Source organism: Leptosomus discolor, chromosome Z (genome assembly GCF_034619465.1).
Source record: "Leptosomus discolor isolate bLepDis1 chromosome Z, bLepDis1.hap2, whole genome shotgun sequence".
In the NCBI taxonomy this organism is placed as follows: Eukaryota; Metazoa; Chordata; class Aves; order Leptosomiformes; family Leptosomidae; genus Leptosomus; species Leptosomus discolor.
Window position 1 is genome coordinate 544,378 of NC_141419.1, and position 21,387 is coordinate 565,764.

General features: G+C 51.7%; 1 protein-coding gene across 1 annotated transcript; it reads right to left on the reverse strand.

Annotated features, from left to right (window-relative positions):
• Positions 1-267: 267 nt before the first annotated feature.
• On the reverse strand, positions 268-14,124 carry STX12 (syntaxin 12). The gene is made up of 9 exons (XM_086479405.1): positions 14,013-14,124; positions 10,684-10,753; positions 8,666-8,765; positions 6,704-6,841; positions 5,788-5,831; positions 4,112-4,217; positions 3,569-3,641; positions 3,320-3,402; positions 268-1,712 (listed from the first exon to the last, which is right to left on the reverse strand). Exons 1-9 carry the CDS (start codon positions 14,122-14,124, stop codon positions 1,620-1,622), a joined length of 819 nt encoding a protein of 272 aa, XP_086335531.1. The 3' UTR covers positions 268-1,619.
• Positions 14,125-21,387: the final 7,263 nt, after the last annotated feature.

Below are 21,387 nucleotides of genomic sequence, written 5' to 3' on the forward strand. Positions count from 1 at the left end.
ACAGGCAAACAGTCAAAGTTGACCCAACACTGTTAGGGGCGGGGGGGAAATCAGATTAATTTTGTACAGAGCTCTGCTCAGGAGTTCTGTGTATGTCCACAGGAAAGGAATTCAGCGTTTCCAGCTATTCTTAAGGATCAGGGACCACAGAACTAAAGCTGGAGGAAACACGGCTGCTGCTGATAGGAAGTCTTCTCCGGGCTTATGGAGGGAAGGGCAAACATAACCCTGCCAAGGTCTAAACTGCAAGAGAGAGAAGCTCCAACAGAGGCTTTTAAAAGTGTTTATTGATGGGTACTCGATGGAATGATGGCGCAATAGTGCAAACCACTGTGCAATTGGGAGAACACATTCCCTTCCCAGCTTTCACATTTACGTTATTATACAGGAGACATGGAATAAGGACTAAATACAAAATGGGTCAGTATGCTGCATTTGCCACGCTCTGTTGGGCTTTGGACAGATTCCTGTTCCCTCAGTGCCTGTCAGTCCAGAGCTACATCGAAGCGGGGGGTGGCGCCTACCCTCTGCTCAGCTCTGCTAGCACGGCCCTTGGAACCAGCCATCCTCGTCGTGTGCCCGCACAGCCTCTCTCTGAAAGACCTGGCGCCTCACCGGACGGGGTCTGCACTTGCTGTTCGTAAAGAACGGAAAACACCAGACGTTCCCAAGCCACACCTAATGTTTATAGTACATGACCAGTGAGCTTCAGGAGTACTCCTTCAGAGCAGGATTTCAGCTAATACTCATCTAGCTTGCTAGCTTGTAAATTAGGTGCCCACTTCATCCGTGTGTGATTTTTCTCCCTGGAAGCTTCTACAAGACAATTAGGAGCGAGCAGCTAAACTTTGTATTTCTAGTGCTTGAGAGTCAGCATTGGAAGAGATTTCTTTGTCCAAAGACAAACCACCAGCTAGTTTCTCTAAGGAAGCTGCATTGTTAGATTGTAAGTCAAAGAACATCCTGTCCTCAAATGATGCATTTTGGAAAACAACCACCCCACCATGGTCAGAAATAAAGCACCCAGTTAGGAGTCTCGAGGCTAACCTGACCAGCATGCAGTGGTTCCAGCTGTCACCACGCACACTTCTCCTGGCCTTTCAGATCTGTAACGACATCCTTCTCCAAGAGAATCTAGAACCACAGCCCCTTGGAAATGAATAAAACCACGGGGCAGATACTGGAGACTTCAGAACCTGCTGGGTTAAGGTTATGTGAATCAGTGGTGTGCCCTCTTTGAATGTCATTCTTATTCCAGTCCAAAGTTACCTGTACATACAAAATGTTAAAGTTGTGCCACTTGTCAGGAACAAGACATCTCCAATGACTGATCACACTTCAGCATACAGTTGGGACAGGGAATAATACATTACAGAAAGCAAAACCACAAGATTTTAGTTACATAAAACAATAATTTGTATATAAACTCATAAATACTGTCTCCATAGTTCACTAATTCCAAATACTAGTTATCTGCACATTAGTTGCTAATATCTATTACTAGAAGTAGTCCAGCTTGTGCTCTCTCAGGGTGGTCAGTTCATTTCCACGACTAGTCAGCCTGTTTGCTCTGAGGGAAAAAAAATCTCAGCAGTGAGCCTAGGTTCCACGTGAAGATTTCATTTTATTGCCTGCCAGATAATGAGTCCTATGATTATGGAAGCCACAGCAAGACCAAGAATCAGGATACAGATCTTCTTACGGGATTTCTTCTAATGAAAGAAGAAGAAAAAAAGCCGTTGACACCAGGAACAGATGACAACAGGAAAAAGCCAGTCTAGCAATTAACGTTACTAACTTGGCAAACCAGAGCACTTGACACTTGAGAGAAGTAACGAGTGCAGTCTGAACGCTTGTACATGTCCCTTAAACTGCATCATCCTACAGATAACTGTTCTTAGTTTTAGGAGCACAGTGGTCCGAGACATGCAGTTAAGTCAAAATGGGACAAGTTTTGCTTCTTTTAAGGAAAATGCAAGTTGGCTACAAAGAGAGAACTGGCAATACCTACCACATGTTTCTCATCCCAACAGACAACACCACGGCTTCGAAAGAAATCCAAGCATCTCTAGCTATCTAGATTTTCCAGGTAAGACTAATAAAACTGCCAAGCAGTTCTCTGACACAATCTGCCCTTGTCCACTTGGGGTTGGTGTGGGCATAGTATTGTGTTGCTACAGTGCAAGTGATTTAACATTGCCACGGGTTAGTTACTGTACTTGGATTTTACAGCTTTGGTCACTTTATTCATCACAGGAGACTACAGTCTGTCCATACATACAAAGTATTTTTTACCCTGTATCTAAGGAATTGAGGATAGTTATATATAACCACTTCCTTCTCCATCCAGAAAATACACATCCAGCACATGTCCAGCAGCTCCCAAACTTAGATTTTTAAGATACCTCAAAATTGTAAAGGGAGCCATGGAGCGAGACTACCACTAAGTGCTGCCAGATGGCAAAAGCCTTTCCCTCCCTTGCACTGAACAGCACGGGAGATTTACTGCCTTCCAGTACCTCCCCACTTAAGAGCCTGAAAGACTCCCACTTTTCTATCTTGTGTGGATCCTGAAGTCCCAGCAGTGAACCTGCACGGGACAGATTGCAGCAGAACCCCTGCTCCTCCACAGAACCCCTGCTCCTCCACAGAACCCCTGCTCCTCCACAGAACCCCTGCTCCTCCACAGAACCCCTGCTCCTCCACAGAACCCCTGCTCCTCCACAGAACCCCTGCTCCTCCACAGAACCCGGCCCTATAGGGACAGCAATGATGAAAGGAACCTACAGCAAACGCTGAATATCACACCCAAAGGAGAGTTAAGCAGTGGTGAGAACCACTGCAGAGATGTGATGGGAAAGGAAGGACAGGCCACAGGATACAGACTCAGCAGCCAGAAAGAACCATGCTGCAAATCCCAGTCACCAGCAGCTCCCCGAGTCTGGGCAAGGGTTTTGCACATCAGTGTCTTGGCTGATAGGTTTACAAGATGGATACAAAATGAGAATTTGTTCTTGTTTAACTGTTCTGCTAACTCCAGAGAACAGCAGAGACAGCTGAACACTTAAACTTGCTGAGCACACCTACATGAAGGGACAGACTGACTGTAGATCCTCTGAAGGACTAACTTCAATACCCTAATTTTTGACTCAAGTGCTTTATCTATTCCTTGCAGCACCATTTGGAGCAAGTGCCACCTTGCACAAGCTGTTTTTAATAACTTGTTTCGTGCACTGCCATCCCCAGTATGTGCCTGGTTACGCCGCTTCCACTCTTGCTCAACCGTGCCGTGACAATAACGCAGGCAGGCAGAATTTACCTGGTAGTAGGCAGCTCGCTGTAACTGCTCACTGGCTCTTTCCACATGGACTTCTGCACTTTCCACATTCGCCTCTATGCTATCTATGGAAAAATAAGAGAACACATTGTAAAATATTTCAGAGCTTCAGTAGCTCAAAAAAAAAAAAAGAACAATACTTTTTATACAAAATACTGGAAAATTTAATCTATGTGGGCAGAACATGCAATTGAACTAAGAAGAAACCTCCTGTTATCCCAACATACTTACCAATCATGTCTCCTTGGTCATGAATCATCATGGCTAAATCCTTAAATATCTGATTGACATCCAAAATGTCTGCCTGAAGACAACAGTTTAACAAGTTATAACAAACATTGGTTATAATTTTTCTAATCCTTATTCTTAGCACCTCTTCTGACCATGGCTCAAGTGTCAGAACAGACATCATTCACTGATGAGGTGACTTGATGATACTATCTGTGGAATCTGGGATTTACACAGGAGCCTACAACATTCCCGCTACGGAGTATTTGTTCCATTCACTAGCAATTAGGGCGGCATGGAATGGAGATGAACACTGTGACGTGAGTTGCTCCGACCATCTCTGAAGGACCACCCGTCAACACCAAAGGAAAATACACCCCATCTCCTTCAACAGGACCGGGGAGATTGATCTTGGCATCAATCCTCTCTACAAGGAACTCTGTTCCTCCACCTTCAGATCTCCTCAGCCCATCCCATTAGTTAGCACTGCACGACTCCTTTGGTTTATCTCCCAGTACTGCTAAACGTGCAGGAGCTACTGGTCACCTCTAATTGCCTGATTGCTGTTTCTCTTTCTTTAATGAGTTCAAGGTCCTGTTCAGTTATTGCCACATCTTCTTCCTGAGACTGCATTTGATTCCAATCTTCACCACTGTGAAGAGATGGAGAGAAAGTATGACTCTTTTCTCTGAGTATAGGTACTTCCACAGTCCATTTATAGCAAAGGGCCAGTGAGTAAAAGCTGAAACATCTCCTACAGAACAACCCCCCATCACTACACTTAAATTCTGAGCATTCATAACAGTCCCTCACATACAGGGCCACCCCACCGCCTCTCCTTCCCTGTCTATCCCTCCTGAAGAGCTTGTAGCCATCGATTGGGGCACTCCAGTCGCGTGAGGCATCCCGCCATGTTTCTGTGACAGCTGCTATGTCATAGTTTTCCTGTTGCATCACGACTTCAAGCTCCCCCTGTGTGTTGCTCATACTTGGTGCACTGGTATAGATGCACTTCAGACGAGCTAACGAGCCCAACATCTTGGTGTGGGTGTGGGCCCCGTTTCCCACCAGACCCTTCTCAGGTGTTCCTGTGACTTCTAAAGCACCACCAGCAGCCCTTGCCTCTTCATTCCTCATTCTGTGTTTATCCCTTGTCTCTGCTGAGAAGGCAGAGCAGAGTCCTCGCTAGCACGCCGTCCTACGAGCCCTGGCTTGCTTCCCAGGGCTATTAACAGCAGGCCCAGTCATGTCCCCTTCCCCCTCCAAAGCAGTTTAAAGCCCTGTCAGCGAGCCCTGCTCGCTCCTGCCCCAGAATCCTTTTTCCCCTCTGGGACGGGTGCATCCCACCGCGTGCCAGCAAGCCGGGGGTCCCGTCTATCAACCCCTCACCAAACCACCCAAGCCCTGCCGGTAACCCCAGCCCCGGAGCCATGAATCAATCTGATGGCTCTTCCTGTCAATTCCCTCATCCATCCCCGCCAAGGAGGGATGGAGGAGAACACCACTTGCACTCCTGATCCCCTGAGCAGTTGCCCCTAAAAGGCCCTAAAATCTCTCTCAATTGATTTTGGGCTTCTGGCGGTCACTTCATCGCTCCCCACCGCCATACCAAGAGCGGACAATAACCCGAAGGCTTCTCCAGGGTGGACAGCTTGCCTGACACCTTCCAAGCCTACCGACTAGGCAGGCCCGCTGTCACCACAGAACCAGTGCCACCCCCGGACAGGCGACAGGAACGCTGCCTCGGTGTGCGCGCTTGGGGGTTAGTTTGGCAGCGCCTAACGTCTGGCGCGTCTGAGCTTAAGGCAGCCTCACCCCCTGCTCTGCAATGCTCCGGCTGGGCTGCCCGAACACACCCAAACCCATGAAATAAATACACAGCTCCTTGTGGAAAGGGTCACAGTGAGGGAAATCCTGCCTGGTAATCTGGTGCTCACGGTCCAGAAAACCTGGAGCTCCAACTGCCACAGACTAGGGGCTCTCCTATTCCCCTCAGGGCACTAATCACACAATCTACATTTAAGAAGGATAAAATACTGTTGTATGCAGTTAATTTTTTTTTACATTGTATATTACGAGTACCATAATAATTGCCTTTCCAATCTTTCTGCTTTGCATTCAGCCAGCAGAGCCTGGCCCAAGTTGCAGAAACGTATCTTGCCACAAAAGCTTTAGTGATAGGTAGTTAAAAGTAGAACATCAAGAGTACAAGAAGCCGTTACCTATCAAATGAAACAAGCTGCTCTTCTCTGAACCGCTCATCAGCCTGGAAGAGATAAAAGTTATTAGTCTTGCAGACTGCAACAGGAGTATCTCGAAGACAAAGGCATATACTGTCCAGGGAGCTCTCCAAGAATGCCACTGTCACTTCCACTTTGGGATTTACCTTTGGTTAATTAAGATTAGATTTAGAGTTAGATTAACTTTTAGATTTAATTTTTACATTCAGATTGTCTCTGCAAATCAAAGGCAACTGAGTGACCCAAAGCAGCTAGTCCATTTACTCAGATCAGCCGTGGTTTGTCACTTCCCTTCTCAACATGCTGCACGAAGTTTAGAGCATAACCCAGATAGGTGTGCTCCCTTGTAGAAATTGGGAACACATGCTTAACACAAAGCCCCAAGGCAAGGGGAGAAAAATGCTTTCACTGGCCTTTTTATTATGAATTCTTAGTAGCCACAGGGGTTTGTCAAAAGGTAACAGGGAGAAGGTTGGAACGTACACTGGAGATATTAGCAGGACAGAAGCTATAAGAAAATAAAGAAACAGTGTGATATTTAAGATGTGATTTAAGGTGTAGTAAGCTTCCAACTGACCTCTTAAATTTTGTAGGCTAGGGCCGACATCGAGCAAAGAGCAGCCCGCAGTACTTTGCTATTAACTGCACTTTTGACTCCCCATCTCATCCTCCAGCATTTCCAACGCCCAGGATTCCTTCCCTCCTCTGCTACCACTGACAAGGAGCCCACTGAAGTGAGTGCCTACTGACAACGTCTGGAACAGCAAAGCCAACGCACTGAGGCCTCACCTGCTCTAATAAGGTGTCACAGACAGCTATGAAGTTGGTGGGCAAGTACAAGATCTCTCAAAAGACTTGGAGTTCACCTTATCGATACAAAACTCCCACAAATACTTACAGAGATACGGGAGCCAGCTCTCGCCCTTGCTACAGTCTCTTTTTCCTTCTCTGACACTCGCCTCTGTATTGCCTGGAAGTTATTTAAGGCCGTGGAGAAGTCGTTCATTAAACGTTCTTTCTGGAGCCTCTGTTGGCGCTAAAAATCAAAATAAAAACAAGTGTTCAGATACTCCCACTCATGGTAACGTAACTGCCGGACTCTCCAGAACGCCACCCTCACAACCACAGCGATGAACGCTGGCATGCAAGCGACCTTTTGGCGCCAGCACTCTGGGGCCCTGCAGAGAACAACAGCCCGCCGTGTTTCAATGCCTTACACCAAACGCTCTGTGCCTTGCCAATCGCCAAGCAGTTTGGTGCAGCGAGGTTCTCTGACTTCAGTCTAGTTGTCAGTCTGAAACAGAGGGGTCTTCTACAGCATTACTTTTGTTCACATCACATTCCAGTAATCTGCCACATTTAATTATGTACCTTTTGGATGCCTACAATGCCTTTCCCCTCCATTCCTCTACTTAGCCAGTCTGGTAGCACTTGACTTTCTCTTGTCCTGACAAGACAACCCCCTTAACTTCCTTACAAGTACAGGAAGCCCCACACTTCCAGAACTAATGACAACACCCATTACCCCAGTTTCATAAGCTGTCTCTCCCAGCCATGCCACACTAGAAGCCCGCTGTTATTTGATCACAGAATATCCTTGGTCCTGATAACAGTTTCAGTTTATCTTTTCTCCAAATATATCAGTTTAATACTCTTTTTCATCCTCATCTTGCAGTATCAACTTTTTTAGCCTACACAGACTGTTGCCTTCGAGTGTTGTAACATCCCAGTTACAGGAAACAAGAAGCTGTGAAAAACCTTGTCCCAAGGACACTCAATATTCTGGTCAGTTCTTACATTTTCCATTCGGGAGCTTCCCAACAGCTGCCTCCAACTGCAGGCCTTCCAGTACTGTAATCCTTCAACGAGTTCATATCAATTCACCAGCCATTTCAAGGAAATAAATGTTTTCAATTAATTTTTTCTATAATAAGCCACTACAGCAGCCTCATAATACACTGCAGCTTCCACCTGAGCCATCTGGAAGCAACAACCCTTCTGCCAGAGGAGATCCTCAGCTCCTGCAGACTCTGACTGGACTGCTCTGACAGGCTTCAAGCGTCACGGCTGCACCCCACGAGATGCACACCACAGGAGTTGGTTCACCAGAGGGAGGTTAACCGAAAAATACTTGCCAAACACACGGGAAAATGTGGCCACGCTTACCATGGGCACATAAACCTTTAAACACAGGCTGAGACTGAGCCAACATCTGCTGACCCATGTCCCCAGGCCATCCCACCACAGCTTCACAGAAGCAGATGCATCAATGCTGTGGCAGTGATTTGAAGTAGAGCAAGAAAATGCCAACAGCAGAGGACTGTCCCTTCCCTTTCCCACAGGGAGGGGCAACTTGAAGGACTATGTGGCAAGAGATAAAGTCACAATCATTGCCTCGCTATACTTTGCTTTATTCGAGTATGAGCAAGGTGAGTCAGCTTTTTCCCCCGTGCTAATAAATCACATGCAAGGGAAAGCTTTCTGGCACGATCCCATTTCATACTGACATGCAGTTTGCTATGAGTTCTTATCCTAAAACACCGCCTTGCATCACCAGGCGCTTTGTGAACAAGATTATTTTTCAGAAATTTACTCGAGAAACAGAAGTGCATACTCAGCTCTCCCCAAACATCTAGGGCTTCTTATTCTCATGCAAGTAAGTTTTAGACTTACATTTTCCCCTTTCCCAGTGTCATACCAGTAGCCAGTTTAATGTTTTTCCCTATTTCAACAACATTCTTCATTGCAAAAGGCTATTGTCTCTTCAGCTGTGCCAATCCAAGCTTTGTGAGGTCGTGGTCTAAGCTAGTTCCATGAAATGAGTGATTTAAAACCACGCCCCGGCAAACCCTGCGCCTACCTGCTCAGATGCAGACAGAGGAAGCGGCAGAGACCCCAACTCCTTCAGGTATTCATTGGTCTCTTTGGCAAGGCAGTTGGCAGAATGCTGCAGCTGTTGTCTGAAACAGAAGTTCAGAAGCAGTTACACAGGCTTCCACCTAAAAAGCAGTCTCTGAGCATTTCAGCTTCTAAAATGATGACCAAGCAGGGGCTCTGAGATCACACAGCTTTATGGTGGGGCTTTTTTTCCACCCTAGCGGAACAGATGCACTTTTAGCTTTTACCATCAACTCAACTCTGGACTCGTTTTAAAAAGAGATTCAAAGCAGCTCTGTGCTCCCCACTAACTGGTATAATTCAGTAGTTTAAAAAGATATTTTTCTCCAATGGCATAGGAGAGAGAAATTCAAGAGAGAGACAACTTTATCAAGTGAACATAATCCCTCTTTTAGGGTGAATTCCTTGTGGTACCAATCGGTAACTAACCGTTCACCCAACAACCATCAACTCCATTGGTTAAATGTACATTTGACAAAAGAACAGAGACCCAGAGATATTAAATTCTTACATTTTTGTGAAAATTGATGGTCAGAGAAAGAACTGATCCAGCTTCTACTCTGGGAAATGCAAGGCTTTCCCTTGAACCTTTATGTTTTCCAACAGCACTGCAATTGAGAGCTATTGTTGCAAAGGGTCTAGTGCAGCAGCACCTTCCTTCGTACTGCAACACAGAAAGGTTAGCTACATCAAACCCAATGTAAAGGCATCAGCTTGTACATCAGAGATGCAGTTTATCAGAAGGAATGCTAGTGCTTCACAGAGAAGCAGAACTGCAAGTTCTATTTAGTGGCCATCTGCACAAAAACTAACACCGTGAACCAGAAAGACACGAAATACCAAAACAAGAACCAAAATGTTTTTGGCATTCAGCAGACCCAAGATGCTGAAGTGGGAAGCACCTATTCAGCCAGCAGACGAACCAAAGCATTCAGGCTGCACTGCCGTACAAGCCGACCTGCAACACGTGCGGTTTTTGTTGCCTCTGTAGGGCAGCGGACACCCTGCGAGCGTAACCCCCCTCACCTCAAGGAGCAGGGCCATTTCTACAGTGACATTTGATGGAAAGACATTCGTGTGGTCACCAGGGATCAGCTCTTTCACCTACCAATCAAACACGGATCGAGTCAACTGCGCAGCTCAGGCACGCGGATTCCCTTCTCTCCCGACCGGGCTCTGATCTCCCCCCTCAAACGCAGGCTGTGTAACCATCACCGCACGTTATGAACTTACCCCCACAGCAGCTCTGATAAAAAAATGGGGCAGTTGCTTACTCAGAGACTGAAGGTACAGTCACAGGAAGAGATAAGGGGAGAATGAACTTTCAAGTTTTCTTTTACGACTCCAGAAGTTGTTCTTCTCATAACTTGCTATTTAGGCTTTACAAGCTCGTAAAAGGTGCAGAACACAGACTCCCTGTTCGGTCTCTCCAGGAAGCAGTTTGGACTATGCCTGCTTAAATGTCTCCTACATGGTCCCACCCTGGCACCTCTTCTGAAATGACATGTGGTGTTCTGGCTGCCACACAGGATTGCTAATCTTTCTAGTGCCTGAATCCATCAGTACAGCAAGCTACTTTTTCACCAGTTATGGGTCTTCCTTGCTGGTTTTCCTTACTGTTCTTATGTGAGGACCAAGTACCCAGTATGGTATTCATTTCTTCTAAACCACACGTGCAGCTACGATGGCTGGTCCTCAGAGTACAGCTGATGCGTGGCCGATGTGCCACTACCCTTTTTAGACAAACCACACCGTTTCTAACCATGCCTACCCAGCAGTTCCGGATGGCTTCTCCAGCGCCCTGCAGAAACACCTTAATTTGTCCAGCAAACTACCTAACACAGCTAGTCCTTTTGGTTTGTAGGGCTGTACGGAATTTATCTAATACAGTGTCTCCCCAAAGCAAGTAACCCCGTTCCGCTAGAATACAGCCAGAAATGAGAGAGAACCCGTACAAGTGTCAGCCCACTTAATACTTACAAGTTCTCCTGAAGCTTGCTGGAATCCTGCTTTGTTCCCAGTTGGCTCATCAAACTCTTTATCTGAGCAGCTGAAGATAAAGAGATCACAAGATGCGTTAGTAAGACAAGTTCCAGTGTATTTTATTCCCTCTTTAATGCGTTCTTCTAGCCTTCCCCAGAGGATTTCTCTCAATGTTTGACTTAACTCAAGCTGGTAAGACAACACTTAAATTCTTTGCTTTAAACGCAAAGTGTATTTTAAACATCCCCATTTAGACATGATCCAGCCCATCAGACTAACTTTCGGATGAGGAAGCGACAGTGAGGCACACATACCCTGAAGACAACAAGTCTGTTGAGCTAAAAGCTTGTACACTCCTTTTCCTCAACATTTTTAGATCAGCTAACATGGCTGGGTGTTCCTACCAGCCTTGCTATTTCTGTATTTTAGGCTACCACTGCTGCAGAACAATTTTACTACGCTGTGTGTACTTCTACATGTTCTAAAGTGACTTAAATTATTCATTTTTATTTTTTTTTAATCAGAGCACTAAAAAGAAAAAGCCAAGGGTTGCTGTCTGTTAAAAAAAAAAACAACAAACCACCACACATTTTGCTACTCAGGATAGCCCAAACCTTTCACGATGCTGGCACAAACAAGCTTTAAGAACAGCAGGCAGCAGTAGAGCACTTCACGGTCAGCTTGCATCAATTCGACATCGTGTTGTAGTGAGAAGGGCTATCCTAGCCCTCTGTCTGCCCTACCTCAGGTTTTCCTTGTGCAGGCACTAGGGACCGTGCAGCCACCCAGCGAGTCCCATCAGACTGTTAGCCTGGCTCAAACACAAGTACCATCTTCTCTCCCCGCTCCCTCTACCTCAGATTTTTTTTTTTCTCCACAGGCCAACAAGGTGATTCACTTCGTTCTGCAGCTGCACAACGTTTAGCATTGCTAAAGACGCCAGGCACACCACCTACGGTACAGTCTGGCTGGCTCAAACCCATCCCAAAACCCTATGCTGTCCATCAGGCATGGAGAGAGGCAAGACCAAGGCGGATCAACTGAGCACAGTTCTACAGGCAGCTGAAGGGAGTCGAACACCCCGCGAGTTTAACAAGAGCTGCTTCCCACCCAGTGACATCCTCCTGGTGCAATTCCAGCTTTCAGCCTGGAGCAACCCACTGCAGTTGGCTGAACGTGTTGTGGAAGAACCATCACATTCCCACAACGGCCACTCCTGTCGAAGTGATGTCCCAGGGCAGCTCAGCTTCCCGGCAATCCGGGAAGGAGCACGGCTGTTGCACCCAGCAGCTCTCTCCCCGAGCCCCCCGGACTGCCACAGCTCGTCCACGAGGAGCCACACGGCAGCAGTCACAGCCCCGGCGGAGCGCGGCTCCCCGCACGCCAGCCCGCACGCGCTTCACGGCTCCGGTGGCCCCTGGCGGCTCAGGGACGCCCCTCGCCGAGCCCAGGGACAGGCGGCACCCGGCCTGTGCTCCCTGTGGGGACACCAGGGACCTCACAAACGGCGTTTGTGCTATAACGTCTCGATACTCCGTGACACTTTTTTTCCCCTCCACTGGGGGAGATCCTCACAGGAGCCCCACTTCCACACCAGGCACTGGCCTGGGCCGGGCTCAGCCTATCTCAGCCCACAGCAACGCAAGGAAACGACAGCAAAGTGTCTGGGAGGCCAAAGGAAGGGGCTGGAGCTCTCCACGTGTATTCTCTGGACAGGGGGCATACATACCAACACAGAGAGCGCCCTCAGTCAACAGCTTTCAGTCTCCAAACCCATTCAAGCCCAGGCTGTAAAGCCCTCCACATACCGACTACTTTACACTTAAGATGACTTAACGCACTTCAATCTCTGCTCTAGATGCTTAGGTAACATAACAGTCTTGCAAGCAACAGTTTTGCCAGCTCAGGTCAGTAGTTTTCTGTATATCTGGTGTGAAATTCTAACTCTACAAAGCTTCCCAAAAGCAGTGAATGACAGTCAGCTGTGTACCCTATGGGGAACAAAAGGAGAAATGAGGACAGGCCTAAGGCTTCCATCTCTCTTCTCCTCCTAGGCTTGAATGGAAAGCTTTCATAAAACGCATAATAAAGTTAACTACCATAAGGTTAAGTCAGATGTTCTGTGTGTGCCCCCCCCTTGATAAAAACTGCAAGGCTATTTATGTCATCTAAGATGGGCAGCGCACGGAGATGGGATGGCTGCTGGTCACGAGACAGTGGGAGCTTGTCCTATGGGAATGGGAAGCTGAACCACTTGGAAGGGGCGGCTCACAGAAGTCCCATGGAAGGAAGGCAAGGTGTTAAAAAGAAAAGAAAAAAAAAAAAAAAGGAAAACCCCCAGACAACCCGTGAGCTCAGAAGCAACTCAACTAGCAGCCACGCCTACACCAGGAGGAAATGAACATGGCTGAGCAAGAGCAAAGCAGCTTCAGCAATGCTGATAACTTCGTATAATCGACTTACTTAGAGAAGTCACCAGCTTTCAAGGGAACCAACATGTTCAACTGACCTTGCCCCTACAAAACTGCAGGGGCATTTGCACAATCAACGCCTTTTTGAGCAAAGGCAGCATCCTCAGGAAGGGGTTATACCAAAGACTCTTTTGGAAGTGACTCATGTAGCAAGCACTATTTGAGCGCTCAACACTAGGATTTCAATCAACCAGCTTACGACACCGATACACTTCTCTAACGACACTGTACAACCAAGAACCTGCACCACCACGGACCGAAGGGCAGAGCCCTGCCTGCACACTCCGGAGGAGCTGGGCCAGGTACCATCAGCCCTCAGACATCTCTGCAGCAGCGGCTTCCCCCCGCCGCCCTGCGCAACCTTCGGCTTCCACTTCAGCACCCACCGAGGGCGACCCAGCAGCCGGGCTCTCGCCGGGGGTGCCGGAGAGCTTCGGCTCCGCTGGGCAGAGCGCGGCTGGCAGCAGCGACACGGACACCACGCCCAGCGCGCCAGCAGCACCGATCGCCCCGGGCCAGCGGCAGCAGAGCAGCTGTTAGTCACCGCGCACGGCGGGGGAAGCTCAGCTACCGGCTGGCCTGTGTCCGCGGCCGCGGGGCAGCGAGGCCTCCGCACCGGGAGGACCCCGGTGCTGCCGGCCGGGCCAGCTCCCGGTCCGCCCGCGCCGGGCACCGCCCTGGCGGTGGCTCTGCCAGCCCCGGCGGGCCGGCGGTTCCCCGGGACCCCGAGGAGAGCTCCCCGTCGCACCGTCGGCGAGGCGGCTGCCGCGCTGCCGCTCCTCACGGGGCGCCGCCGGGCCGGGCCGGGCCGGGCCGGGCCGGGCCGCCCCCTCCCTCCCCCCCGGGCGCACTCACTGTACTGCGCGATGCGCTGCACGTTGCCGCTGCATGTCTGGATGATGCCGCCGAAGTCCCGCGGCGGGGCCGGCGCCCCGGGGCGGTGGGGGTCCAGCGGCCCGTACGACATGGCCGGGCCGGGAGGCAGCGCGGCTCCGCCGGGCCCAGCTGACAGCGCCCCGCCGGCCTCTGCGCATGCGCTGCCGCTGCCGGGCGCTGCTGACGGCACGCCCCGCATATGCGCGAAGCGCGGCCGCCGGCGCCTGCGCGCTCGAGGGGCGGCGAGCCCGCGGGTGCCATGGCGACGCCCGGTGCGCGGCAATGGCGGCGGCCGGCGGGGGCCGCGGGTGCGGCTGAGGGCGCTGCCGCCGCCTGCTGGCTGCGAGGGGCGGCGGGGGCCTCGCCTGGGTCCCCGCCAGGGTCCCCGCTAGGGCCCGCCCCAGGGCCGGGCTGAGCCGCGCCGAGGCAGCCGACCGGCGGCGTTCGGGCGGCGGCCCAGGGCCGGGCCGCGGCCCGGGGCAGCGGGGGAACGTGTCGCTGCAGGGCCCGGGAAGCCGAGGGTGGTTTGTGCTCACCCGGGCTCCCGTGAGCGCCGGGCGGCGTGAGGCAGCCGGTGCTGCTGGCCTGAGGCGGGTCCTGCCGCCGCGCCCCGGGGGCGGTGGGTGCTGCGGGCGGCCCGGGGGGAGCGGTTGGGAGCGGAGCGCCCGGAGCCACGCGCGGCTGCGCTCTGTCCCTTCTCCCGCCATCGCCACAGAGCTGCCGAGGAAGGACGAGAGTCTTTCCACGTAACACCACGTGAAGTTGCATCCCGGGACATGACACACGTGTCCTGGGGAAAGGCCTTTTCCAGGCAGCAGTGCAGTTGAACGTGAATGATCCGCTGTATAGTTTGTGGGGTCAGGTAACCAATTTTAATCAAACCAAGGCTGTAAGTTCAGTTTCTTTTTTTCCTGCTGTAATTTCAGGTTGAAATATATAATGAGCTAAATTACCGGTGCTTTTTGACGCTACCCCTGGAGGGAATCGTGTCTGAACTTTAAACAAAATGACTGCGGTCAGCAAACGGGCTGTGGCATCTGTGACAGTCCTGAAGATACCGGAGTGGTGTTCCCTGTGCTGCCATGGATAGCCCCGACACCTGAAAATGCAGCCTCCGAGGCAGCAAGTTGCTTCGCTGCTCACAACACCGACCAGTACATTGACAACGTTACTGGGAACATTCCCTGCCCGGGCCAGTCCGTGTTCAAGGCTCCAGTCAAAGGCGAATCTGGCCAGCGACCGAGAACTGGGTGTTCTCCCCGCTTTGGGGTAGTGGGTGCTGATGGGGCAAGTGGACGTGTCACCTCGCTGAATTAACTCAGTTTTGGTTTGGTCTGTTCAGGATTTGACTTTGTGTTTCAGTGTTTATTTGTTAGTGAAGCTGTTGGTGTGTCCATTTCTGTACAATAAAAATGAGACATTTTGATATAAAACCCGCAAATGTTTCAGTGAGTGTTCACAGAGATTACAAAATAATCACTTTAGCAGTATCAGAATATAAACTAGGAGGAAAACACTTAGAAATATATAAAATGGAGAACCTTTTTAAGCATTGAAAACAATCTACATTTTAAAATGATTTAGAAATTTATAATACTTTTACACAGTTTCTCAACTTACCCCTTTTTGTTCAGCTCAGCTAGTAATGCGATGCCAGCTTTCGATTCAAGAGTAGAAGAAAGGTAAGTTAACACCCATCCCTGCTACCTGCTGCAGCAGCTGCAGGATTTTAGGTAAAGTACGTCCAATCTTGGAATGAAAACTGATGGCGTGCCCTGTAAGGAGGAAAGAAGTCAGTGTACGCGTGATTAAGGGCTCAATATTTCTTTGGGACACGCCTGACGCAGTAACCGATGTCCCGCTCCAGCAGGTCCGCAGCAGGGCAGGACGGTGGTGCCTGCGGCGCGGGGCGCGGGTGCCACCTGCCTGGCACGAGGGGTCATTGGGCTCGGGGCACGCGGGCGGGTTGGTGGTTTGGTGGGCGCGGAGCAGCGCGTGGGCAGAACTCGCGGGTCCTGAGCTGTTCGACACGGGCTGACGCTCCACAAGCCTTTGGTGAGCACCAGCGGGGCGGGTGACGGCGGCAGGCGTGGGGGAGGGCGCCCGGGGCAGCTCCCAGACCCCGCTATTGGTGACAGGAACTCACCCGAAACAGAGCGTGGTGAATTCCCACCAGCGGTGCTACAGCTTGTGGTGAAGAACCGTCTCATGCTCCATTTAAGAGCATCGCCAAGCCGGAACTGGCTTTTCGGCTTCGGAAGGATTCTGGGAGAAATAACGCTGATCCCCCCAGTTACATTCCCGAGAAAGGCTTTGTACGAGCAGTGGAAGTAAAGCCGACGTGCGGAGGCCTCGGGCTGCAGCAGCAAGTCAATTGCGCTGCAGTGATCTCTGTTTAGGTACAGGGGATGAACAAACCCCGTCAGGAGATGACAACGCGCTTCAAAGAACAGCAGCAGCCCCTCAGAAGGGTTTGCTGTGCCTCCTGACAAGGCTCCTGTGAAAACCCAGCTCCCTGTCCTGGCTGCGTCCCCTTCACGGCCCCTGAAGAGCTGCGATGCCGCTGGGATCGTCTGGCTGCAGCCGAGGTGTGCGGGTGTCCTCCTGGGTGAGCTGTTCCTGTGCCCGCCTCAGCGCGGGGCCTTTGCTGTGACAGTGTCCCACACTCCCTCCCCTCCTGTCACGGATAACGACACTCTCAGCTGAAAGGCTGAGAGCTCTTGCCCTTTCTCTTTTGTCCGGTGCTGCCAGTGTCAGCTCTGAAGAGGTGACGGACAAACAGCCACTCTCTTGCAGATGAATGTGCTTTATTGTGTAAATGTCTGGCCTGATAGTTCACACACGATATTGTCTGGCTGAAAAGCACCAGCGTCTCCTCTATGCGCTTTTGTGCCCTGGGAATTGTGGTGGGGTTTTTTTGGGGACACACACCCCCCAATAAAAATGTTAATTCCAAAAGAAGGGACTCTCCAGGCCATGAGATCTCTCTGCACACATTGACTGACCCACGGGGAGGAGGGGGGCGCCGCGCAAGCTTCGTGACGTCAGCTGTTTCCCGCTCTGTACGTTCGTCATCATCGGGCGTAACTGCGTGATTGCGGAATCAGTCTGTGCTGTGTACCTGGATCTCCCAGCTCCAAGTCTGTCCGTCCCTGTGGGAAAAGTGAAGCCTGGTCGTAAGAAAAAGTTTTACAGTGGTTTTAAGTTGGGGATTTTATTCGGTGTTCGAAGAATTGCCAATATCTTCCTTTGCACGCTTCTCCAGTGAAATGGGGCCGTGGATAGAGAAACGAAGCCCAAGGACGAGATGAGCAGCAGCAGAAGAGGAATGACTCTCAGACCAGAGCTAATCTCCGGGGTCCAAGGGAGCTCGTGGCATGACGCAGCGCGTGTGTCCAGCAGTGCTCGCTGCTGCCCTTCAGGGACTGCACCTGCACTGCCTGTGTGAATTCCTCCTAGTTCCTAGATGTATCTAAAAAAATCTCCAGCCCTCCAGGAAAGATTAGTCCTTTCTCAGTGGCACATTTCTCCTGGGACTGAAGGAACGATCCTCCCCCAAGAAACTGCTGTGGGGAGCTCTAGTGGGTGTCAGAGAGAGCACACACGCGCAAGGGAGGACAGGCTGGATGCACACACAGCTGTTTACGCTGCATTACTGTAACAGAAGTCACCAGCTTGGGTGCTGCTAGCCTGAATTTAGGGTCTTTCTTCTTCATAGGCTGAATCCGATCGTGGAAGAAAACAACTAGCACGGCCAGAGTGCCTGTAATGCTTGTTCATGACAGTCTTTAAAGATCTCTTGAACAACTTGACAAAGAGGAATCTAATTTGGAGTGATCCCTGGAGAGGGAAACAGGATGTGGAGAGCATCGTGTCGGCTTGGCTGGGTGCAGTACAGACCTGTCAGTCGAAAGGAAGATCTGGAAGCACAGAGAGGATACAGAGAAGGAAAACTGCAGAGAGAGCAGCACCGTGGGTCATCACAACTGAGGGGATGCCTGGAAGCCCGGCAAGCCGTGGTTCTCCCTGCTGTTTTTGGCTCGTGCTTCATACCTGTGTTACCTGAGCACAGGGACGATGATCACAGGGTTTTTACGAAACAAGGACTCAGCATCCTCCAGCAGACAACTGGGACGGAGGGGAGATGGAAAGATGTGTCTGAGACTGCACAGGAGGTCTCTGGCAGAGCAAGGAGGCCTGTGCTGCCCAAGTTCTGACTTAGACAGTCAATTGAGACTGTCATTCTCTGACTGCAGGTACATGAATCCAGTGCTGTGCTGCTGCAGTGGCTGGGCCATGCTGCCGCTCCCTGGCCTGTCCAGCTTCCCTGGGTCCGGGGCACCGAGAGCGTCTGAAGGCCCTTGTGACTTTGTGGCCTTCTGAGCAGTTTGGTGGGGTTGTCCCCACCACCTGGAGTGCTGGTGCAGGAGCAGAGTGAATGGGTGGACCAGGATCAGCTCTGCTGTAATGGCAGCGGGGACGCGGGGAGCTCGGGGGGCAGAAAAGGAGTTTTGCAGAAGGAGTTGAAGCAACAGAAAGAAGCTTTGGGGGATCCTCATAACGCTGATGTGCTTCTAGTACGTTCTGCTTCAGTTCCCCGCCTTCAGTGGGGAGGGGGATTTCCAGGGGCCTGGCTCCTCGCTCCCGTCTCCGAGGGTGCAAAACGTGGGGGAGCCACAACGTGCGGGAGCCACAACGTGCGGGAGCCACAACGTGCGGGAGCCACAACGTGCGGGAGCCACGGCCGCCGCCCGCAGCCCGCGGGTCCCTCGGGGCGAACCGCCGGGGTGCGGGAAGGAGGGGGCGGCACCGGCTTCTGACAAGTGACCCCAGCGGCGGGAGACCCAGCACCCCCCCCCCAGCGCCCAGCACCCCCGCCCAGCGCCCAGCGCCCCCAGCGCTGTGGCTGGCCTGGGCTGTGGTTCTCGCCCAGCGCCACCGGGGGGCAGCAGCGCCCCGTGGGAGCCGTGGCGCCGGGGGCCGGGGGGCTGGGGACCCCCCCCGCTGGCTCTGCCGGGGGGCTGGGGACCCCCCCCGCTGGCTCTGCCGGGGGGCTGGGGACCCCCCTGCCACCGCTGGCTCTGTCAGAGCGCCAGGGCTGCTTCGCGGTGCCCGTGCCGGGGTGATGCTGTCACCACTGATGGCCCCTGAGCCACCGGTCCCCAGCACCCGAGCGTCCCTCCTCGTCTGGGGCCAGTTAGGCTGGAATGGGGAGGAAAGAGCCGAGGTCAAGGCCCTGGTGCGGAGGCAGACCCAGCCGTCTGGAGGGCTTTGCCTCCCCTCCACCCTGCAGACGGAAACACCCTCCTGTCCCGCTTCCAACCCCTTGCCATAGGGGATCAAAACAGTCCCGGGCTCCCGGGGATGAAGACAAAAGGAAAGTCAGGGTGTGCTTTTCAGAAAGTGCCAAGATTCCAGAAACTGTGTCTGTACTTTGACTTAAACCGAGTCCTCAGAGAAGTTCCCCTGCCGCGCTGCTGGGCTGAGCTGCCCTGTGCGCAGAGCAGAAGCAGCAGGCTCCCTCCCTGTGCTCCGAGCTCTGTTGCTAGCTTCACACCGACAGAATTCACCCATCTGATTTTCGCCCGGCATACTGTGTATTTTAGCCCTTGGTCCAGCTCGGGTGATTTGTGAAACTGCAGTAAAGTCCTTTAAGGAGAGGCTGTGCCCCCACGCTGCGGGCACTCTTCCAGCGTGCTCAAGCCCCTTGTCGTTCTCCTGAGATGCCGTGAACCCAGGCCAGCAGTGCAGAACCGAGGGAACTGACTGAACAGCCTGCGTTACCGAGTCTGCCTCCTGCCTGGTGGCCGTGTGACAACTGCAGCACACATCTCTGTGCGGGGTGCGAACCAGGTCCCCTGCCTGCCTCCCTGCCGGGCGAGGGGGCTCCTGCCAGCTGCTGTGCCCTGAATGCCTGAGCTTGCTGAGCACACGGAGGCAGATGCAGGGTTTTGCATACTGAGAAGATAAGGAGGGCTTTTTTCAGCTCTGAAAGCTGTTTATTCTTTACAGCGTACTGACACCAGAACGGAAAATGCCTTTTCCTGAAACCGGCTATTTATAAACGGCCTGCTGTGCCGAGCCTTCTCTTGCAAGGGGGCAGGGACTCTTGAAGCTTTTCTCTCGCTGCCTTGAATTCATCCAGAGATCCTTCAGACAGGAGCGAATAAAGCAGATCTTGCTGACCATCTGCTGGGGGCACGCTACAGCACCAACAGCTTTTAATAACGCTTTGGAGTTACCAAACTCCAGTGAGTATTTAATTCAGCCCTAAACACTTTGGCTGTGCAGCCGGTGCTGTTCACAGCCCTCAATCTTGCAGAGGCTTTGCAGGAGAAATGGGTCATTTGTGGCAGCCATGCCTTTAACACGTGAAACAGCCGTGCTCGTCTAAAGGTGATCCTTGTGGTGCGTGGGCAGAAACCGGCGGCAGCAGTTTTAGCCGTATCTTTCCAAGCTGCTGAACAGTGCAGTGTTTGCTGCCTGCACCCACTCGAGGTGGGATTTGCCTGCCCCAAGATGTGTAAAACACAGCCTCCAAGCCTTTCCTTCCCTGTCAGAGGAGAGAAAGAGACACCTTCACGTCTCATCTCCATGAGTTGCCTTTCTTAGGGTTTTGCCTAGTTTAGCCGTGTAGGGATGCTGGCAACACTCTGCCTACCTCCCCTCCCTCTTGCTCCAGCAGGCCAGCAGCTCTGTGGGCAGTGCTGAGCTCCTCTTCCTTCAGTGACACTAGGATCCTCTGCTGAACCCCACCAGAAACACCAAGGAAGCTAGGACTAGGTTTAATTATTAAAACTACTGCTCATTCCCTGACCTAGCCGTGCCCCCTTTGCAACCCGGGTTTGCTCTTGGCACTGCTTACCCTACAGCACCACAGTTCTTACCCAGATCTCCCCACCTGCAGTGATGTGCTGGCTTTTGGTTTTGGGTCTTAGTAGCCTGGCGTATAAGACTATTGGGCCTGGCAAAACAATACACAGGGGTTTGTCCAGGAATGAAACAAAACCCTCTGTCCCCTTCTGATGTTTGTCTTGGTGCTGGCAGAGAAGGAAAGAAGCGTGCAGAGGGATGGGGAGAGGCTACGCAGCTCTGCAGCCATGCAGGGAGAGGCAGAGTTCAGTGTGGCTCTGCAGCCCAAACAGAGCTGAAGTGAGGATGGACATAGGGCTTAGAGCCGACAGAGTGGGAGAAGATCAGAAAGCTGTGGAATTGAGCTCTCTTCACCCCCTTGCTATTTCAGTGGTCACGAACAGGTCGTGGACTTTTGTAGCAGGCTGAACTTGCAGAATTCCCTGGAAATGTGAACTCAGGGATATTTCTGGCAAATCTGGAAAGGAAATAATCTTCCATC

Coding starts and splice junctions, on each gene's coding strand:
- STX12 (XM_086479405.1), bottom strand. CDS start 14,124: ATGTCGTACGGGCCGCTGGACCCCCACCGCCCCGGGGCGCCGGCCCCG. Junction 8,766..10,683: donor AGCAAGCTTCAGGAGAACTT/GTAAGTATTAAG, acceptor CTTCTGTTTCAG/ACAACAGCTGCAGCATTCTG. Junction 5,832..6,703: donor GAGCTGGCTCCCGTATCTCT/GTAAGTATTTGT, acceptor TATCTCTTCCAG/GCTGATGAGCGGTTCAGAGA.